Raw genomic sequence first — 17,412 nt, 5'->3', positions numbered from 1 at the left:
CTGACGGATTCAGTGTGAAAGGCCCATAAGAGAGAAATAAAATGCAGAAATGTTCTGGAGGGCGAGACGTTCTCATACCTGACTTGGAGGAGACCTGCGCTCCTCCAGCTGTTGCAAACTCAATGTTCCCCGAGTGAAGGATGCCGGCCAGGAGGCGCAGGATGTCCCCAATGTTCTCCTCTGTAAACTGCATCGTTCGCATTGCATTCTGGGAAAACACAAATACACAGTGAGGCAAGTCGTGTTCTCAGTGGAGGCTTGGTGTGACTTTGGCCCAGTTCTTCTGTCGGGTTTAAACTGAAAACTCTCAATGTTTTTGTGTAGGCTCTCAGTTGTCCAGGTGGTTTCCATAGTAGAGAAGCTTGAATCTTCGACTGGATTGGGTTGCTTGATGCAAGGACGTTTCGCTTCAAATCGCAGAAGCTTCCTCAGCTAAAGACTACCAGAGCAAGAATTTTAGCTGAGGAAGCTTCTGCGATTTGAAGCGAAACGTCCTCACATCAAGCAACCCAGTCCAGTCGAAGATTCAAGCTTCTCTACTATGAAAACTCTGGAAAAAAAGCACAAAAACAACAACCCCCCCCCCAAAAAAATAACAAAACAGAAATGTCAGAGTGGCACAAAGCCAGAGACTACTCCCTCAGCCGGTGTCGCCGACCAAACAGTCCCCCTAAAAATCGTACCCCCTGATGACACAGTTCACGGATTATCGCCTTGTTTCTGCTTCAAACTGCCTCCAGTCATCATCTATCTCAGCGACAGATATCTGAAGCTTTTGTACATACATTCAGCATTATTTCATCATAAAAGACGGAGGAAGTGATCAGAGCACAGCAGCTAAACGAGCTGCTAGCTGATGTGTTCACTGCGCGTCGGACATTTCAAAGCGTCACGGAATTTCACCTCGTTTCTGCTTAAAACTGACTTTAGGATGATTGAAGAGGTTTTACCTTTATCATCTGATGGTTAATAATCCCATTAATCTATGTGTGATTGCTCCGTCTCAGACGTGCTACTGTGGTCTGAAATGATGCTTGCGCAGATGCAAAAGGCGGACCAATTTTTAGGGGTGGACTGTTCGGTCTGCGACACCGGTGACAGCAGACACAGGTGAACTGGTAAGTGAGTGAATGAACGGCTGAATGAGTTAGTGAGTGGGACAGTGGGTTACTGAATGAGTGAATATATGGCTGAATGAGTGAGTGACTGACTGACTGAATGGCTGAATGAGTTAGTGAGTGGGACAGTGAGTTACTGAATGAGTGAATGAATGTATGGCTGAGTGAGTGAGTGAGTGACTGACTGAATGAATGGCTGAATGAGTTAGTGAGTGGGACAGTGAGTTACTGAATGAGTGAATGAATGTATGGGTGAGTGAGTGAGTGAGTGACTGACTGAATGAATGGCTGAATAAGTTAGTGAGTGGGTCAGTGGGTTACTGCATGGATGAATAATTAGTGAGTGATTGAGGGAATGGATGGCAAAGTGAGTTAGTGAGTGGGTCAGTGAGTGAATGAATGGCTGAATGAGTTTGTGAGTGGGTCAGTGGGTGGATGAAAAATTAGTGAGTGATTGAGTGAATGAATGGCAGATGAATGGCAGTTAGTGAGTGGGTTACCGAGTGGGTCAGTGAGTGAATGAATGGCTGAATGAGTTTGTGAGTGGGTCAGTGGGTTACTGAGTGGGTCAGTGAGTGAATGAATGGCTGAATGAGTTAGTGAGTGGGTCACTGGGTGGATGAATAATTAGTGAGTGATTGAGTGAATGAATGGCAGAATGAGTTAGTGAGTGGGTCAGTGTGAGTCGGTTAGGGTCAGCGAGTGGGTCAGTGAGTGAATGGATGAGTAGGTTATTGTATCCCAGTCAGTTTTTGTAAGCAACAACTAAATAACAGATACTATTATCCTTATTAAAAGAACACATAACGAGGACAATCTGATTAGACAACAGTCACCTGTGAGCAGGTGATCTTGTCTACCTCCTTAACAAATAATAACCCAGTAAGGCCATTACATATTTCCTGTTTACAGTGTTTATTTTACAGCTTTGCATTTTGTAAACTGACATCCGATCCTCCAGAAAACAATAGAATCAAATAGTCTGCCAGATCCAGATGACGGCGTACCAGAACATCGTGAAAAGTGCCCTGGTCGTTGATTGTCTTGTCGGTCAGGCAGCCGGACTGTCTCAGGTAGTGGTAGCTGTCAGCGGGAATCAACCCAAATGTCTCTGCAACAAGAAAAACAAACAAAAACAATCAAAGCTAACCTGGGATATTTCCACGTTAGCAACCAATCACAAATGTTGCAGCATTATAGCAGAAAATATGTTTTTGCACCTTGATCTTTGTCCATCTGTCCGAGTAACATTTGCTGAAAATCCGTCCAGCCATATTTTTGTTATTTTTGTTATCTTGTTCACAGACAGACAGACAGACACAGGACCGACTATAATAGGAGTATGGTGCTTCTCCATTTCTCCAGCACAAAAAGGGGGAAAAACAACATTTTGCCAGGTGGTGTCCAAAAGCCAGAAAAATACTATGTTATTGTATTCACTGTATTTGGCACTTTGTACACACTCAGTTGTCCACCTACCAACAGAGGTGGGTAGAGTTTCAGTGAATACCTGCCCTTGCAGAATAAAATGAAATTAATGAAATGTCGTGTTGATATTCTCCTTTCATTTTGCTCTTTAACACTATGAGCAGCTTTTAAAGAATTTCCAAACTAACAGTTTGGAAAATGTAGCTTTCCTTCTGACCTTTGACCTGGTAAGCAGCAGGACAAAGAGAGCAGTCTGATTTCTTTGACCTCTGTCAGAGGTCACAGAGGTAATTTTTGGTGTCGTGAAGGTTCCGGCGACTCACCTCGCTGCTGGCTGTTGGTTCCTGCTAACAATGCGTAGAATATGTGGTAGTTCCTTTCTCCCGGGTTCTGCCTGACGACCCGGTTCTGTATGGATACACAGAACACCAATCAGCACAAAATCAAACCTCACACACTTACCGTGTTTCAACCTGAGCGAAACGTACGTATGCGCACGTGTATGTGTGTGTGTTGGGTGAAATCAGCTGTAACCATTTAAATTCTTGTTTACTTGTATTTATATATTTTCACTTAATTATATTTTTAAAGAAACTCAGATGTTAAAATGCAACTTAAAGTTTCAAGTCAATCAGCATTTTTTTTTTTTTTTTTTTTTACATAAAGATTTGCTCAAAGGTTCTAAATGAAAAAGAAAATCATCAAATACAGTTGTATAATGTTTTACTTTTGAGTAGAGCAGGTCTGTCCATGTGGTAATTATATATAAAGTATTATATAACGGCTGAGTGGATTCTTGTCATTTGATGCTTTGTATGTCACATGACATGGATTAATTCATCCCATTTGTGTTGCATTGCATTCATAGTGCGGCTTGGTTCCATTTAGAGTGCAAATTTGGTTCCATATGTTTGGTACCATTGCACTCTCACGTGCACGCTTCGTGCAATCACGCATGCACATGTGCGCATGTCCTCCAACCTGGTCGGTGCTTGTGCGTGCGTGAACAACAAAAATAAGACTGTGTACGTCCTCGCTGCACTGAGAACGTATAAGGTCTTATTTTTGTTGTTCACGCATGCACAAGCGCCGACCAGGTTGCGTGTGTGCGCGCACGCGTGGGGGACACGACTCTCCTGAGACATAATTTGAGCTAACTGATACTGCTAATTCTTGTAAGACACACACACACACACAAGAGAAAGAAAACCTGGACTCATTTCTGATGTGACTTTTTTTTTTGCTGCACTGAGGCAGTAAACAGCTCGACCGAGCCGGTTGCGTGTGCGCGCGGGACAGCGACATGATGACTTGATTGAGTTAACTGACGCTGCCACACACACACACACACACACAGACACAAAATCCACTCCGCTGTAAGCCCTCTGGATGCATGAAGAGCTGTTAACATGAAACACTGATGTGATTTTTGGCTGGACTGAGGAACTACACAAAGTGAGTGCACAGCATCACTGAATCACATGTCACAGTGGAACACCAAAATGCAAGTCCCTTTTCTGTTGTTTATAAATGAATAAAATATCAAATGACTGATCTATTTCAGCCGTTATATAAAACAAATAATGAATGTTTCGCCTCATTGAATGGTTTGTTCCAGCTTTCACCTCATGAAATATTCGTACCACTGAACTCAGAAACATTCATTATTTGTATATTAATTCATTGAATTTGCAGAAAATGTACAATATTGTGACACATGCTATTAGGATATGAGATTCTGGTCATATGGCAGGTGACGGCCACTTGTAGTCAAAGGTCTAAATTAATTAGCAATAATTACTAAACTCATTTACTGTCCATCAAACTTTACAAACATTGATAATTAGCCAAGAACTCAGGTGGCAGAAAGAACACTCACCTTTTCTAAGAGGTCTGTGGCAGCAGAGGTGTCAGTCAGTCAAAGACAACAAACAAACACAAATCAACGATGGCGGCAAAGAAAATCTGATGGAACTGACAGTGTCTCTCTGCCATCAGAATTTTGACACAACTGTATATAAGAGCATCAATTCAACACAGAATTAGGGGTCAACTAAATAATTACACGGGGTCAAAATTAAAAGATACTCCATCCATATTGAAAACCACACCACATTATTTGTCTGACCACAAAGATTCCAAAAAGGTATAGTTTGGACTATCTATGACTTAATGTTATGGAGTTATGGGGTAAAAACAAGTGAGGTGATGGTCTAATGGTTAAGGTTTGAGACCAAAAGATCCTCGGTTCAAATCCCAGCCTGACTGGAAAATCACTACATATATATATATATGTGTGTGTGTGTGTGTGTGTGTGTGTGTACAGTGAGGAAAATAAGTATTTGAACAACCTGTGATTTTGCAAGTTCTCCCACTTAGAAATCATGGAGGGGTCTGAAATTTTCATCTTAGGTGCATGTCCACTGTGAGAGACATAATCTTAAAAAAAAAAAATCCAGAAATCACAATGTATGATTTTTTAAATAATTTATTTGTATGTTACTGCTGCAAATTTGAACACCTACCAACCAGCAAGAATTCTGTCTCTCACAGACCAGTTAACTTTTCTTTAAGAAGCCCTCTTATTCTGCACTCTTTACCTGTATTAATTACACCTGTTTGAACTTGTTACCTGTATAAAAGACACCTGTTCACACACTCAATCAATCACACTCCAACCATAGCCAAGACCAAAGAGCTGTCTAAGGACACCAGGGACAAAACTGTAGACCTGCACAAGGCTGGGATGGACTACAGGACAACAGGCAAGCAGCTTGGTAGAAGACAACAACTGTTATGATTATTTATTAGGAAATGGAAGAAACACAAGATGACTGTTAATCTCCCTCGGTCTGGAATTCCATGCAAGATCTCACTTTGTGGGGTAAGGATGATTCTGAGAAAGCTCAGAACTACACAGGAGGACCTGATCAATGACCTGAAGAGAGCTGGGACCAGAGTCACAAAGATTACATTAGTAACACATGATGCTGTCATGGTTTAAAATCCTGCAGGGCAGCAAGGTCCCCCTGCTCAAGCCAGCACATGTCCAGGCCCGTTTGAAGTTCACCAGTGACCATCTGGATGATCCAGAGGAGGCATGGGAGAAGGTCATGTGGTCAGATGAGACCAAAGTAGAGCTTTTTGGAATCAACTCCACTTACCATGTTTAGAGGATGAGAACAACCCCAAGAAAACCATCCCAACCGTGAAGCATGGGGGTGGAAACATCATACTCTGGGGGTGCTCTTCTGCAAAGGGGACAGGACGACTGCACCGTATTGAAGGGAGGATGGATGGGGTCATGAATTGCGAGATTTTGGCAAACAACCTCCTTCCCTCAGTAAGAGCATTGAAGATGGGTCATGGCTGGGTCTTCCAGCATGACAGTGACCCCAAACACACAGCCAGGGCAACTAAGGAGGGGCTCCATAAGAAGCATTTCAAGGTCCTGGAGTGGCCTGGCCAGTCTCCAGACCTGAACTCAATAGAAAATCTTTGGAGGGAGCTGAAACTCCAAACCTGAAAGATCTAGAGAAGATCTGTATGGAGGAGTGGACCAAAATCCCTGCTGCATTGTGTGCAAACCTGGTGAAAAACTACAGGAAACATTTGACCTCTGTAATTCCAACAAAGGCTACTGTACCAAATATTAACATTGATTTTCACAGGTGTTGAAAATACTTATTTTGCAAATACTTATTTGCAGCAGTAACATACAAATAAATTATCTAAAAAAAAAAAAAAAAAAAAAAAAAAAAAAATCATACATCCAGATTTTTTTTTTTTTTTAGATTATGTCTCTCACAGTGGACATGCACCTAAAATGAAAATTTCAGACCCCTCCATGATTTCTAAGTGGGAGAACTTGCAAAACTGCAGGGTGTTCAAATACTTATTTTCCTCACTGTATATATACACATATACGAGGTCTGTTAGAAAACTATCCGACCTTTTTATTTTTAAAAAAAAACTATATGGATTTGAATCATGTGCGTTTGCATCAGCCAAGCTTGAACCTTCGTGCGCATGCGTGAGTTTTTTCACGCCTGTCGGTTGCGTCATTTGCCTGTGGGCAGGCTTCGAGTGAGCACTGGTCCATCCGCCTCGTCGGATTTTCATTGTCAGGGAAATGGCTGAGCGATTGGAGCAGCGCTGAATCAAATTTTTCTAGAAACTGGAATATCCTCACCAAAAGCCGTCTGAATCTTCCGAATGGTTTCCACCAGGCTGTCTCTCATAGTTTCTGGAAAAATTTGATTCAGCGCTGCTCCAATCGCTCAGCCATTTCCCTGACAATGAAAATCCGACGAGGTGGGTGGACCAGTGCTCACTCGAAGCCTGCCCACAGACAAATGACGCAACCGACAGGCGTGAAAAAACTCACGCATGCGCACGAAGGTTCAAGCTTGGCTGATGCAAACGCACATGATTCAAATCCATATAGTTTTTTAAAAAAAATAAAAAGGTCAGATAGTTTTCTAACAGACCTCGTATATATATATATATATATATATATATATATATATAATATATATATATATGTGTGTGTGTGTGTAATACAGTGGTGTGAAAAACTGCTTGCCCCCTTGAGCTTTTACATGTTAGAAATTTTTTAGGACATCAAAAAAACAAAACAGAACAAATCATGCTTTGTATATTAAAATCTAAAAAATTATGCCCTTTAGACTCACAGTGAAAAGTAAATTGTACATCATGAATTTAAAAAAATTAAAAATCTAAACGCCAAAATGATGGTGTGAATAAGTAAGTGCCCCCTTTAATATAGCACATGTAAACCGTCACTTTTACATCCAGTTTTCTTCAAACAACTAAGAGGATGGATACCTGAACATTTCCAAGACACTGGTTATGTCTTCGGCTTTATTTACATGAGTTATGAAGAAATACAAACAGTATGACACTCTATGATAAATCTGTGTGGAGCAGACAGTTTTCAAAAACTGAGTGACTGTGCAAGAAGGAGATTAGAGAGGAAAGACACCAAGACACCCAGACAACCCAGAAGAAGTTACAGGCTTCTGTGGCTGTGATTGGAGAAAACTATGCATAGTGCATGTTTTGATGATTTTAAAAGGTGGAAATTTGATGATTTAAAAGATTTTCTCACCATTGTGGCCTTCCAGTAAGAGCTACGCATAAGGACAGGATTGTGAGTTTAGCCTATGCTTCGCACGTTTTGACTAAAGATGAAGAGAAGGAAGTAATCAAACAAAACTATAATAGTTTGATCTACGGAGCCCTGGAAGTGTCATCACACAGTGTTTTGCATGTGGAGAGACTGTGCCCACGTTTTTATTATACTGTACGCTCGTTGTGCACATTTTATTATATCGTGCGCTCCTTTTATATTGTGTGCATGTTTTATAATATGGTGCGCACGTTTTATGACATTGTACACTCGTTTTATTATATTGTGTGCACATTTTTGATATTGTGAGCTCATTTTATGATATTGTGCGTACGTTTTATGATATTGTGCGCACGTTTTATTATATTGTGAGCACGTTTTATTATATTGTGCGCTCGTTGCACACGTTTATTATATTGTGCGCTCGTTTTATATTGTGCACTCGTTTTATGATATTGTGTACACGCTTTATGATATTGTGCGCACGTATTATATTGTGTGCACATTTTGTTATATAGTGCGCTCGTTTTATGATATTGTGCGTACAGTTTAAGCATCGTTTGAGTAAAACAAGGGCACGATCTACTTAAACGTGGCCACAATTTGTAAAACGTGCACTCAATATTGTCTTGACACATAAATGTTGGCTATTACCCAACAAACCAGGAGACAGTGTAATACATTCCCCCATTAGAAATGGATGTGGTCAGGGTTTGGGTGCACAAGGACATACAGAGAACTCTGGTTGCCCAGCATGGCATCATCTGGAGTTTATAAGTACATTAAAAAGGATGCTGAGGGCGAAGCGTCTCCCCGTCGTGAGGATGACAATTTAGGTCATATCATTTTGAACAAAAGGAAAACGTTTTATTACACTTCGAGGGCTCAATTAAAGGAAAATGTGCGCACAGTTTATTACAATTTGAGGGCTCAATTAAAGGAAAATGTGCGCACAGTTTATTACAATTTGAGGGCTCAATTAAAGGAAAATGTGCGTACATTTTATTATAATTCGAGGGCTCATTTAAAGGAAAACGTGTGCACGTTTTATTAATTCGAGGGCTCAATTAAGGGAAACGTATGCACAAATTATCACGGCCATTAAAACGTGCGCACGAATTATCACAGCCAGGAAAACGTGCACGTTTTATTAATTCGTGGGCCCAATTAAAGGAAAACGTGCACACAAATTATCATGGCCAGAAAAAAAAATATCACTTTAAGTGACCTCTCCCAGGTTCTGTATTGATCAAATTTGAAGGAACAGAAATTTCCAATGGACTGAAATTGCAGGATGGTTAGGCTAATGAGGCAGAGAAGGAGATGGCCTCTGTGAATATATGCAATTGTGTCTAAATAGCTTCAAGCAAGAGAAGAACATTCCCGTCTGGATCAACTTGCATCAGATTACAAAGACTGTCGCTCCTACAACCGTCATCTTTTCTTTCGCTCTGGATCCTTCTTCTGTGTTCGAAAATTGTACAGAAGAATGGTGCATCCCACATCGCTTCTCCTGGTGTGGACAAGGACGCTTTTTTTTTTTTTGCACATTCCACCTCTGAAGCCTATAACAGCTGTTTCCAGAGCCAAAAACAGCACAATGTGCACCAGTAATTTTTAAGGAGCAGGCACGTACTGAACTCTTAAAGCAGAACGGTCTGATCAATGTCATCGCTACCAAATGTATGTCATGTCATCTGATCACTTAAATTTCTACCCATCAGGGTTGAAATTCTAAATTGTTTCTAGACAGCAGAAATTTTTATGATACTGGCAATATCACATATGAATCCCTTACTGAAATGCTAAGGAATAAAATTATAGCGGTGCCAAAGAAGAAACCTTTAAAAACCCAAAGGCCGTACAGCTTTAAAGGGCTTAAAAGCACACCATAACACTCCGCTTACTCTCACTGTTCTGCTGTGTGTTTGGTAGCCATTTTGATATGACCTTGGTGGTCGGGCCAATTTACGTGCATGTGCACTAGTAATGCACGTGTTGACACATGATTAGCTGATCAAAATGAGCTCTGGATCATCTTTCTCACTATACTGGTTGGGGAGATATCACAGAAAATTTGGGTATTGGAAATTTGGGTATTGACCTTTGACCTTTAACCATAGATGAATCATCTGGAGACCTTCCTGCAAGAAATATTCCTACTAAGTTTGGTTGAAAATCTGCTCACAAGATTGTGCTTTTTTTGAGCAAAGTCAGCGCCTCCTCCTGCAGATGGATTCAGCACCTTTCATATAAACTCGAGCACTGCCTGACAGGACGCCTCGTACCTCCTTCAAAACCTGCCCTAAACTGATGTTAATTTTCGCGGGTGAAGGATACAGTCAACGATTTTCCCGCCCTCGATGTTTCCCTTGTGGCTGAAGTGCAGCTGTACAAACTTCCCAAGCGGCTGGAGTTGTTGTTGTAGACAGTTTTGGCATTTCCAAAAGCCTCCATGATGGGACTGAAAGAACACAATCGTGAAACAATTAAAGCAGAGGTCTCAGACTCGGGCCCGGGGGCCGCATCAAGACCTGAATCACTTGATCACACGGCCAAAAAGTTACTCCCTACAGTCAGTGCAATCACATTTATTTAGTGGAGACAGTGTTGAAGAACGATGTTCACGGACGTTTTCTTCATATTCAACTGACAGGCGTTATTCAGCATTCTTAAAGTCCTTTCTAACCGTTAGAGTGCAAAACACTGTAATAATACAAATCTCAGGGAGCCACTCTATTCCAATGTCAGGGTCAAATCCAACATCCATCAAATATTAGGATCAAATATAATCATAAATGTGGTGTACAATTTCAAATATACTGGATTACAACTAAACAAAGTGGATTGTGGTCTTAAAAATACTCCCCAGTCATTTGAAGCATGAAATCAGTTTTAATATTTAAATTGCAACACTGCATGTGCTTTGCAGTAAATGGTCACGAGATTAGCCAAAGCTACAGTGAAAAATTCAGTATATGTGTGTTGATGTTTGTTGTGTTTGAATGACATATGAACATTTTAATAAACAAATAACACATTTTAGCTTCATTCTGATGGGAATGAATTTGAAAATATCGTAAGGCTAAATGACTGAGTTTGCAAAAAGCGTCAATTTGCCTGCTTCAGCATGAACTGGATTTTAAGTGTTTTTTTTTTGTCTAACGTGAACTTGTTCGGGAATCCAAACCACAAATAAATACATTTAAAGACTAATAATAATAATAATAATAAAAAAAAATCACACCTGGACAACCCCATGTGGCCACCAATGGAAATGCAACCTGGAGTTCTCAGAACTCTCAAACTGGACCAGACTGAAGAATCGTGACTGTAGATTCAATTCATTTGTAACGGTTCAGAATAGCGCAATGACGCAAAGATTTAAAGAAAAACAGACATTCAAACAAAAAGTGGCCTATGACTCAAATGTTTACAAAAGTGATTTTTTTTTCCCCCTTAAGAGAAACAGACGGTATGTAAATAGGTTTTTTTTCTTTTAAGGAGACGGTTTTAAGGACATGGGAATGCAAACTGTCGTAAGATGGATAACGCTGCATAATAAAGAGATGGGAATGTTACCTGCTCTCCAGCAGCGCCTCTTCCACGTGGGATGTCCCGTATCTGGACGATGTCTCCAGCGAGTGCTGACTCATGGCTGACAAGAACTTCAGTATCAGCTTGGTGCTTTCCGTTTTTCCCGCACAGCTCTCACCGCTGCAGGGGACAAAACACCACCTGCCATGAGCAAGGCACACAGTACCAACCAGCCCAAAGGCTGCTGTGCTGACAGTGAAGTGGACTTAAAGGCCGACTGACAGCTCATCATTCAGAGGTCTTATTCTACAATGCAGCGACTAGATGGCAGAATGCACCAACACAGCAACCATCAGCAATCAAACTACAAACCAGTCTGAACCCATTATTACACATAAATAATGGAATTGCTGGTTAGTTTCTTATTTTTTGGAGTGTGAAATGGTGACTTGAAGGTGAGAGAAACAGCCTTGTGACTGTTCAATCCCTAAATGAGACAGGCATGGAGGTGGCCTTGAGCAACTTAATCCTGGTGTGAAGTTTAAGTGGCCTTGCATGGCGGCATGCGGGCGTTGGGGTGGATGTGTGTGTTTAGCATCAATGTAACACGCAGTCTGTAATGACTCGTCTTTGTGACTGTATGAGTTATTAATGAAAACAGGTTTTATTCCTTGAGACAATAACGCCCCTCCTGTGCATTATGATAATACAATAATAATAATAATATTAGTTCCACAGTATAAAACATTGAAATATAAAGCCTGAACATCATACCAATAAATCAAACTCCAAACAGCAAGTAAAAACATATAAACATGAATAGAGAGACCAATCCTCAGACAAGTTCAGCCAAACATAAGACTCTGAGGCCCACTGTGGGAATCTGAGGCTTATTTAGGTGTTAATATATTTATTGAACTTTTGACAATATAAAATACAATACACAATACAAAATTAAAAAAACCACCCTAAAACAAAGAACATGTGGACTTACTTTAAAGGCACATAGTTATATGTACACAAGAATGAGAAGAAACAGATAATAAATAAATACACATAACCAACCAAAATCATTCAGAGAAAAAAAATAATGTCATTAAACAAAAACTACTCCCAAACCTGTGTCGATGGTTGGTCAAAGAATATCAAGAACAGCTTCCAAACTTTATAAAATTTCTTTTCAATGCCCTTCATTAGACACCTGATTATTTTCAAGGTTTAAACTGAACAACACATCTTTATCTGGTGTGATATGGTGGGGGGGAAGTTTCCTTCCATTTTAAGAGGATGAGACGACGAGCTAAGAGAGTCCAAAAGGCAAAAACTCTATGACCTCCACTTGGGTAAACCCAGTCATTCATGGGTGGAATTAGTTTGTTTAAAATTTTAACCATAAGTCAAAACTGCCTGTCATGACTCCTGTGATACATCTGTAAGTCTGTATGGCTGTGAAAATAAATTTTTCTCCCCCCTCTTCCTTTCTCTCTGGTAGCCAGCTCTCCTCTGCTGGCAGAGGATTGAGCTCTCCTCTCATACAGTAGTGTTTAGAATAATGACAAAGAGACAAAGTTTTTATTCGGCACACAAAATATTCAAATAGAAAAAAAAAATGAACAATTTCCACAAACGCATAAACAAAACTAGTGAGTCCGAAAGGGTATGGGGCTGAAGCAAAGCTTATTAGCGCCCACCCCTGCTAGTACAAGTCCATCAATTCTAATCAGTCATATTTACTAAAATACAAATTCACTACTACAATGTCGAACACACAGACATACACATCAATATACTATTCACTTATAATTATATTTATATTAGTACCAGATCACAAGAAAGTCAAATCAAGGCACTTTACGCAAGTAAGGACTAACCTTACCAACCAACCCCCAGAGCAAGCAGTAGGCAACTGTGGTGAGGAAAAACTCCCTATAAGGAAGAAACCGCAAGCAGACCAGGCTCTTGGGGGTGACCCTCTGCTTGGGCTGTACCATATATACCTATATACATATGTATATACTTTACATACATAAATATATACATATATATATATATACATACATATACACGGTCACTTATATACATATACACCTACCCATATCTATATATCTACATACGCATATACATACCCACACATTCAAATATACAATAAATCCCACTTATAAACTGAACATTCCCTATAAATCAAATTATATTTGCTTCTTTATGATATTTAGACATGATGTTCTTTTTGAGTAGTTTCTTAAATCTTACTAAGGTACCACTCATTCTAACCTCTGTTGAACATTTGTTCCATTTCTTCACCCAACCACAGACACACAAAAAACCCTTTACATTTGTTCTTACTGGTGGTTTCATAAATATTGTACAACCTCTTAAACTATATCTGGATTCCCTCAATCTGAACAGACTCTGGACATGCCTCAGTAAGGCTTGGTTTTTTGCTCGAAACAAAGTTTGAATTGTAATGTAATCGACCAAATCTATGAATTTTAATTTAAAGACACAAATAGAGAATGAGTTGGTTCACGATAATGTTTACTGCAGATGATTCGTATGGCTCCTTTTTGCAAAAGGAATATTGGATTGGTGTTTGATTTGTAAGTGTTTCCCCATGACTCAACACAATATGTCATATATGGTACCATCAGAGAATGATATAAAGTAAGTAACCCTTCGTGTGGCAGTATGTCTTTGGTTTTATACAAAATGGCTATAGTTTTTGACAATTTTGATTTCACATAATTTATATGTGGTTTCCAGCTAAGTTTATTATCAATTATAACACCTAAAAATTTATTCTCTCTTACTAACTCAATTCCCTTATTGTTTATAGTTAAATTTTTACATTTGGGTGCCTGTTTATTTCCAAATATAATACATTTGGTTTCCCAAGGTTGAGTGACAGCTTACTAGCATCAAACCAAACCTTAAATTTTTCCAGTTCTTTCTCCACTATGTCCAGAAGCTGTTCAAGATTTTCACCGTTACAGAACACAGTTGTATCATCTGCAAAAAGGACACCTCAGTGAACTCGACACTCAATTTATAATTTATTAGATTATAAACAACAAAGGACCCAGCACTGAGCCCTGCGGCACCCCACATGTGACTTCCCTGAGTTTAGAATTTGTATTATTGAATTGAACATACTGAAATCTGCCTTGTAAATAACTAGTTATCCATTCATATGCCAGACCTCTGATTCCATATTTCTACAGTTTAGTTAATAGTATTCTATGGTTAATTGTGTCAAACGCTTTCTGTAAATAAAAAAAAAAAAAAACACCTACTGTATATTGTTTATTGTCAATTGCAGTTGCTATTTTCCACAAAGTCCATCAAAGCCTGTGATGTAGTTCGAGACCTTCTGAATCCATATTGTTCTTCACAAATGATGTTATGCTTCAGTAAATAATCATTTAATCTTTTAGCAAATATTTTTTTCAAAATTTTGGAAAATTGTGGGAGGAGTGATCTAGGTCTATAATTAGAAAATGTGTGTTTGTCACCAGTTTTAAACAGAGGAATTACTTCATTTGAGAAGGAAATTTACCAGTACTTAGTGACATATTGCAAATGTAATTGAACGGTTTTACTATACAATCAATAACTTTTTAATAAAGCCATATCCAAATTATTAAAATCAGTCGATTTCTTACTTTTTGAACCATGAACCAGATCAAGTATTTCCCTTTCGTGAGTACTACCAATGAACATTGAAACAGATTTGTTAAACATTGAATTATTTACCCAGAAGTTATTAGTTAGTTAATTGAGTCAATTTTACTGGCAAGATTTTTACCCACATTAACGAAGTATTCATTAAAGTGTTCAGCAATAGACTTGTCGTTATCAGTCGTGATGTAGTTGTTACTCTGAAAAAATGAAGGATAATCTCTACTCTATTTTTTTTACTATTTCATTTAATATGTTCCATGTGTTTTTTGATGTTATTTCTATTTTTGACAAGTAACTCATTATAATGTCTTTTTTTACTGAGTCTCATGATATTGATTAACTTATTCTTATATTTTACTTACTTTCAGCTTCCTTAGTTTGTAGTTTTATGAAATGTTTATATAGTAAGTTTTTCTTTTTACATGCCCTCTGAAGCCCCTTAGTTATCCATGGTTTATTGCTATATTGATTTCTATATATTTTGTCAACAAATGGACAGTGTTTATTATACAAACTGGAAAAAATGGAAATGAAAGCATCATATGACCTGTCAACATCATCAACAAAAACATCTGACCAATTCTGACTTGATAAATCCTCCCTTAAATTTTCAATTGTTTCAGGTGTTACTTTTCTACTCATGAATTTGGTATTGCTTCGATACTTACAACAACCCTCCAATGCAAAGACTGAGAAAACTGGCAAGATTACCGGATATAGTGTTAGTTAAAATATTGTCAATGAGAGTTGTTGAGTCCATAGTTATTCTGCTAGGATGAATGATGGTTAGAAACAGTCCTAAACAGTACAAGGTGTTTATAATGAAGTGATTTGTGAATGATTGTGAGGGTTTAAAAAATCTATATTGAAATCTCCACAGAAATAAATGCTTATTTCTGTCGAGTTTGTTGTACATTCCTAAGATAATGTCTTCAAAGGTGTCAATATTTGTCCCAGGAGCTCTGTAAATGCAACTAACAACTATGTTTTTGGAGTTTATAGATGTAATTTCTATGGTAACACATTCCATGATGTTGTCCACTGTAAATGACATGTTAATGAGTTTACAGTTATAATCTGACCTTACAAACAATGCAACGCCTCCACCCCTTCTCGTCTGCCTATTAACCAGGAACAATTCATAACCATCAAGATATACCAGATCTTATTATCCTCATTTAACCATGTTTCCGAAATTGCAATAACTGAAAAACTTCAGCCACTCTATTTTCCAGCTGCACCAGACGCCGGTCTTTCTCAGCGTTCTGGAGCCGTAGTGCCTTCACCTCCTCCACCAGATCCATGATTGATTTCTGTTGCTGCTTCAAAACAGAAATCTCCTCTGATAAGAAAGTCCAGAGATTTTTTAATATCGTCACCTTCCTCCGCCGTCAGAACCTTCTTAGGCCCTATGGTCGGCTTGTGGGCTGCTTGGCGATCGCTGATGTTAACAGCCTGCGTTGTTTGTCACCGGGATGGATCTGTGCTGCGCTGGTGCCGTGGCCTCGGTGTTTCCGCGCTGATGGATCCGCCGTGGCTGCACGAGGCCTTGGGGAAGCGGCACTCGTGACGCGCGGCTTCAATGACGCAGCGCGCGGCCTCGGTGAATTCACCACGTTGGGCAGGCCTCGGACGTTGTTGCTGTCCAGCGGCGGGGCTAAGTTCCCGGTTGAGGCGGTATTCCCACTGTCCGGGTTGGCAAACACCAGCGTGGCAGATGGCAACTACAAACCCACCTCTGAGGCACAAAAACTCAGGTACAAACTTTTTGCAGCTCGCTCTTTGAGGACACGCAGCTCTGACTGACGACGATAATAATAGTAGTGCTGTGTGACTAAAAAGATTAATCCAGGTTTTGAGTATATTTCTTATTGTTACATGAGAAACAAGGTACCAGTAGTAGATTCAGTGGATTCACACAAATGCAACAAGACCAAGCATTCATGATATGCACACTCTTATGGCTATGAAATTGGGCTATTAGTAAAAAAAAAAGTAGAAAAGGGGGTGTTCACAATAATAGTAGTGTGGTATCAGGAATAGTGTGAATCAGGTGTCCCCTATTTAAGGATGAAGCCAGCACCTGTTGAACATGCTTTTCTCTTTGAAAGCCTGAGGAAAATGGGACGTTCAAGACATTGTTCAGAAGAACAGCGTAGTTTGATTAAAAAGTTGACTGGAGAGGGGAAAACCTATACGCAGGTGCAAAAAATTATAGGCTGTTCATCTACAATGATCTCCAATGCTTTAAAATGGACAAAAAAAAAAAAAAAAACAGAGACGCGTAGAAGAAAATGGAAAACAACCATCAAAATGGATAGAAGAATAACCAGAATGGCAAAGGCTCACCCATTGATCAGCTCCAGGATGATCAAAGACAGTCTGGAGTGACCTGTAAGTGCTGTGACAGTTAGAAGATGCCTGTGTGAAGCTAATTTATTTGCAAGAATCCCCCGCAAAATCCCTGTGTTAAATAAAAGCAGAAGAGGTTATAATTTG

General features: G+C 39.4%; 1 protein-coding gene across 1 annotated transcript in view; it reads right to left on the bottom strand.

Annotated features, from left to right (window-relative positions):
• myo10 (myosin X) overlaps window positions 1–17,412 on the bottom strand; it is a 289,282-nt gene that overhangs the window by 111,331 nt on the left and 160,539 nt on the right. Inside the window, exons 11-15 of the mRNA XM_034183772.1 lie at window positions 10,039–10,162; window positions 4,426–4,439; window positions 2,870–2,954; window positions 2,126–2,229; window positions 79–208 (exon numbers count right to left, since the gene is read on the bottom strand). Coding sequence (XP_034039663.1) covers window positions 79–208; window positions 2,126–2,229; window positions 2,870–2,954; window positions 4,426–4,439; window positions 10,039–10,162 — 457 coding nt within the window. The remainder of the gene's footprint in view (window positions 1–78; window positions 209–2,125; window positions 2,230–2,869; window positions 2,955–4,425; window positions 4,440–10,038; window positions 10,163–17,412) is intronic.

Source organism: Thalassophryne amazonica, chromosome 12, assembly GCF_902500255.1.
Source record: "Thalassophryne amazonica chromosome 12, fThaAma1.1, whole genome shotgun sequence".
In the NCBI taxonomy this organism is placed as follows: domain Eukaryota; kingdom Metazoa; phylum Chordata; class Actinopteri; order Batrachoidiformes; family Batrachoididae; genus Thalassophryne; species Thalassophryne amazonica.
This window is presented reverse-complemented; position numbering and strand designations above follow the sequence as displayed.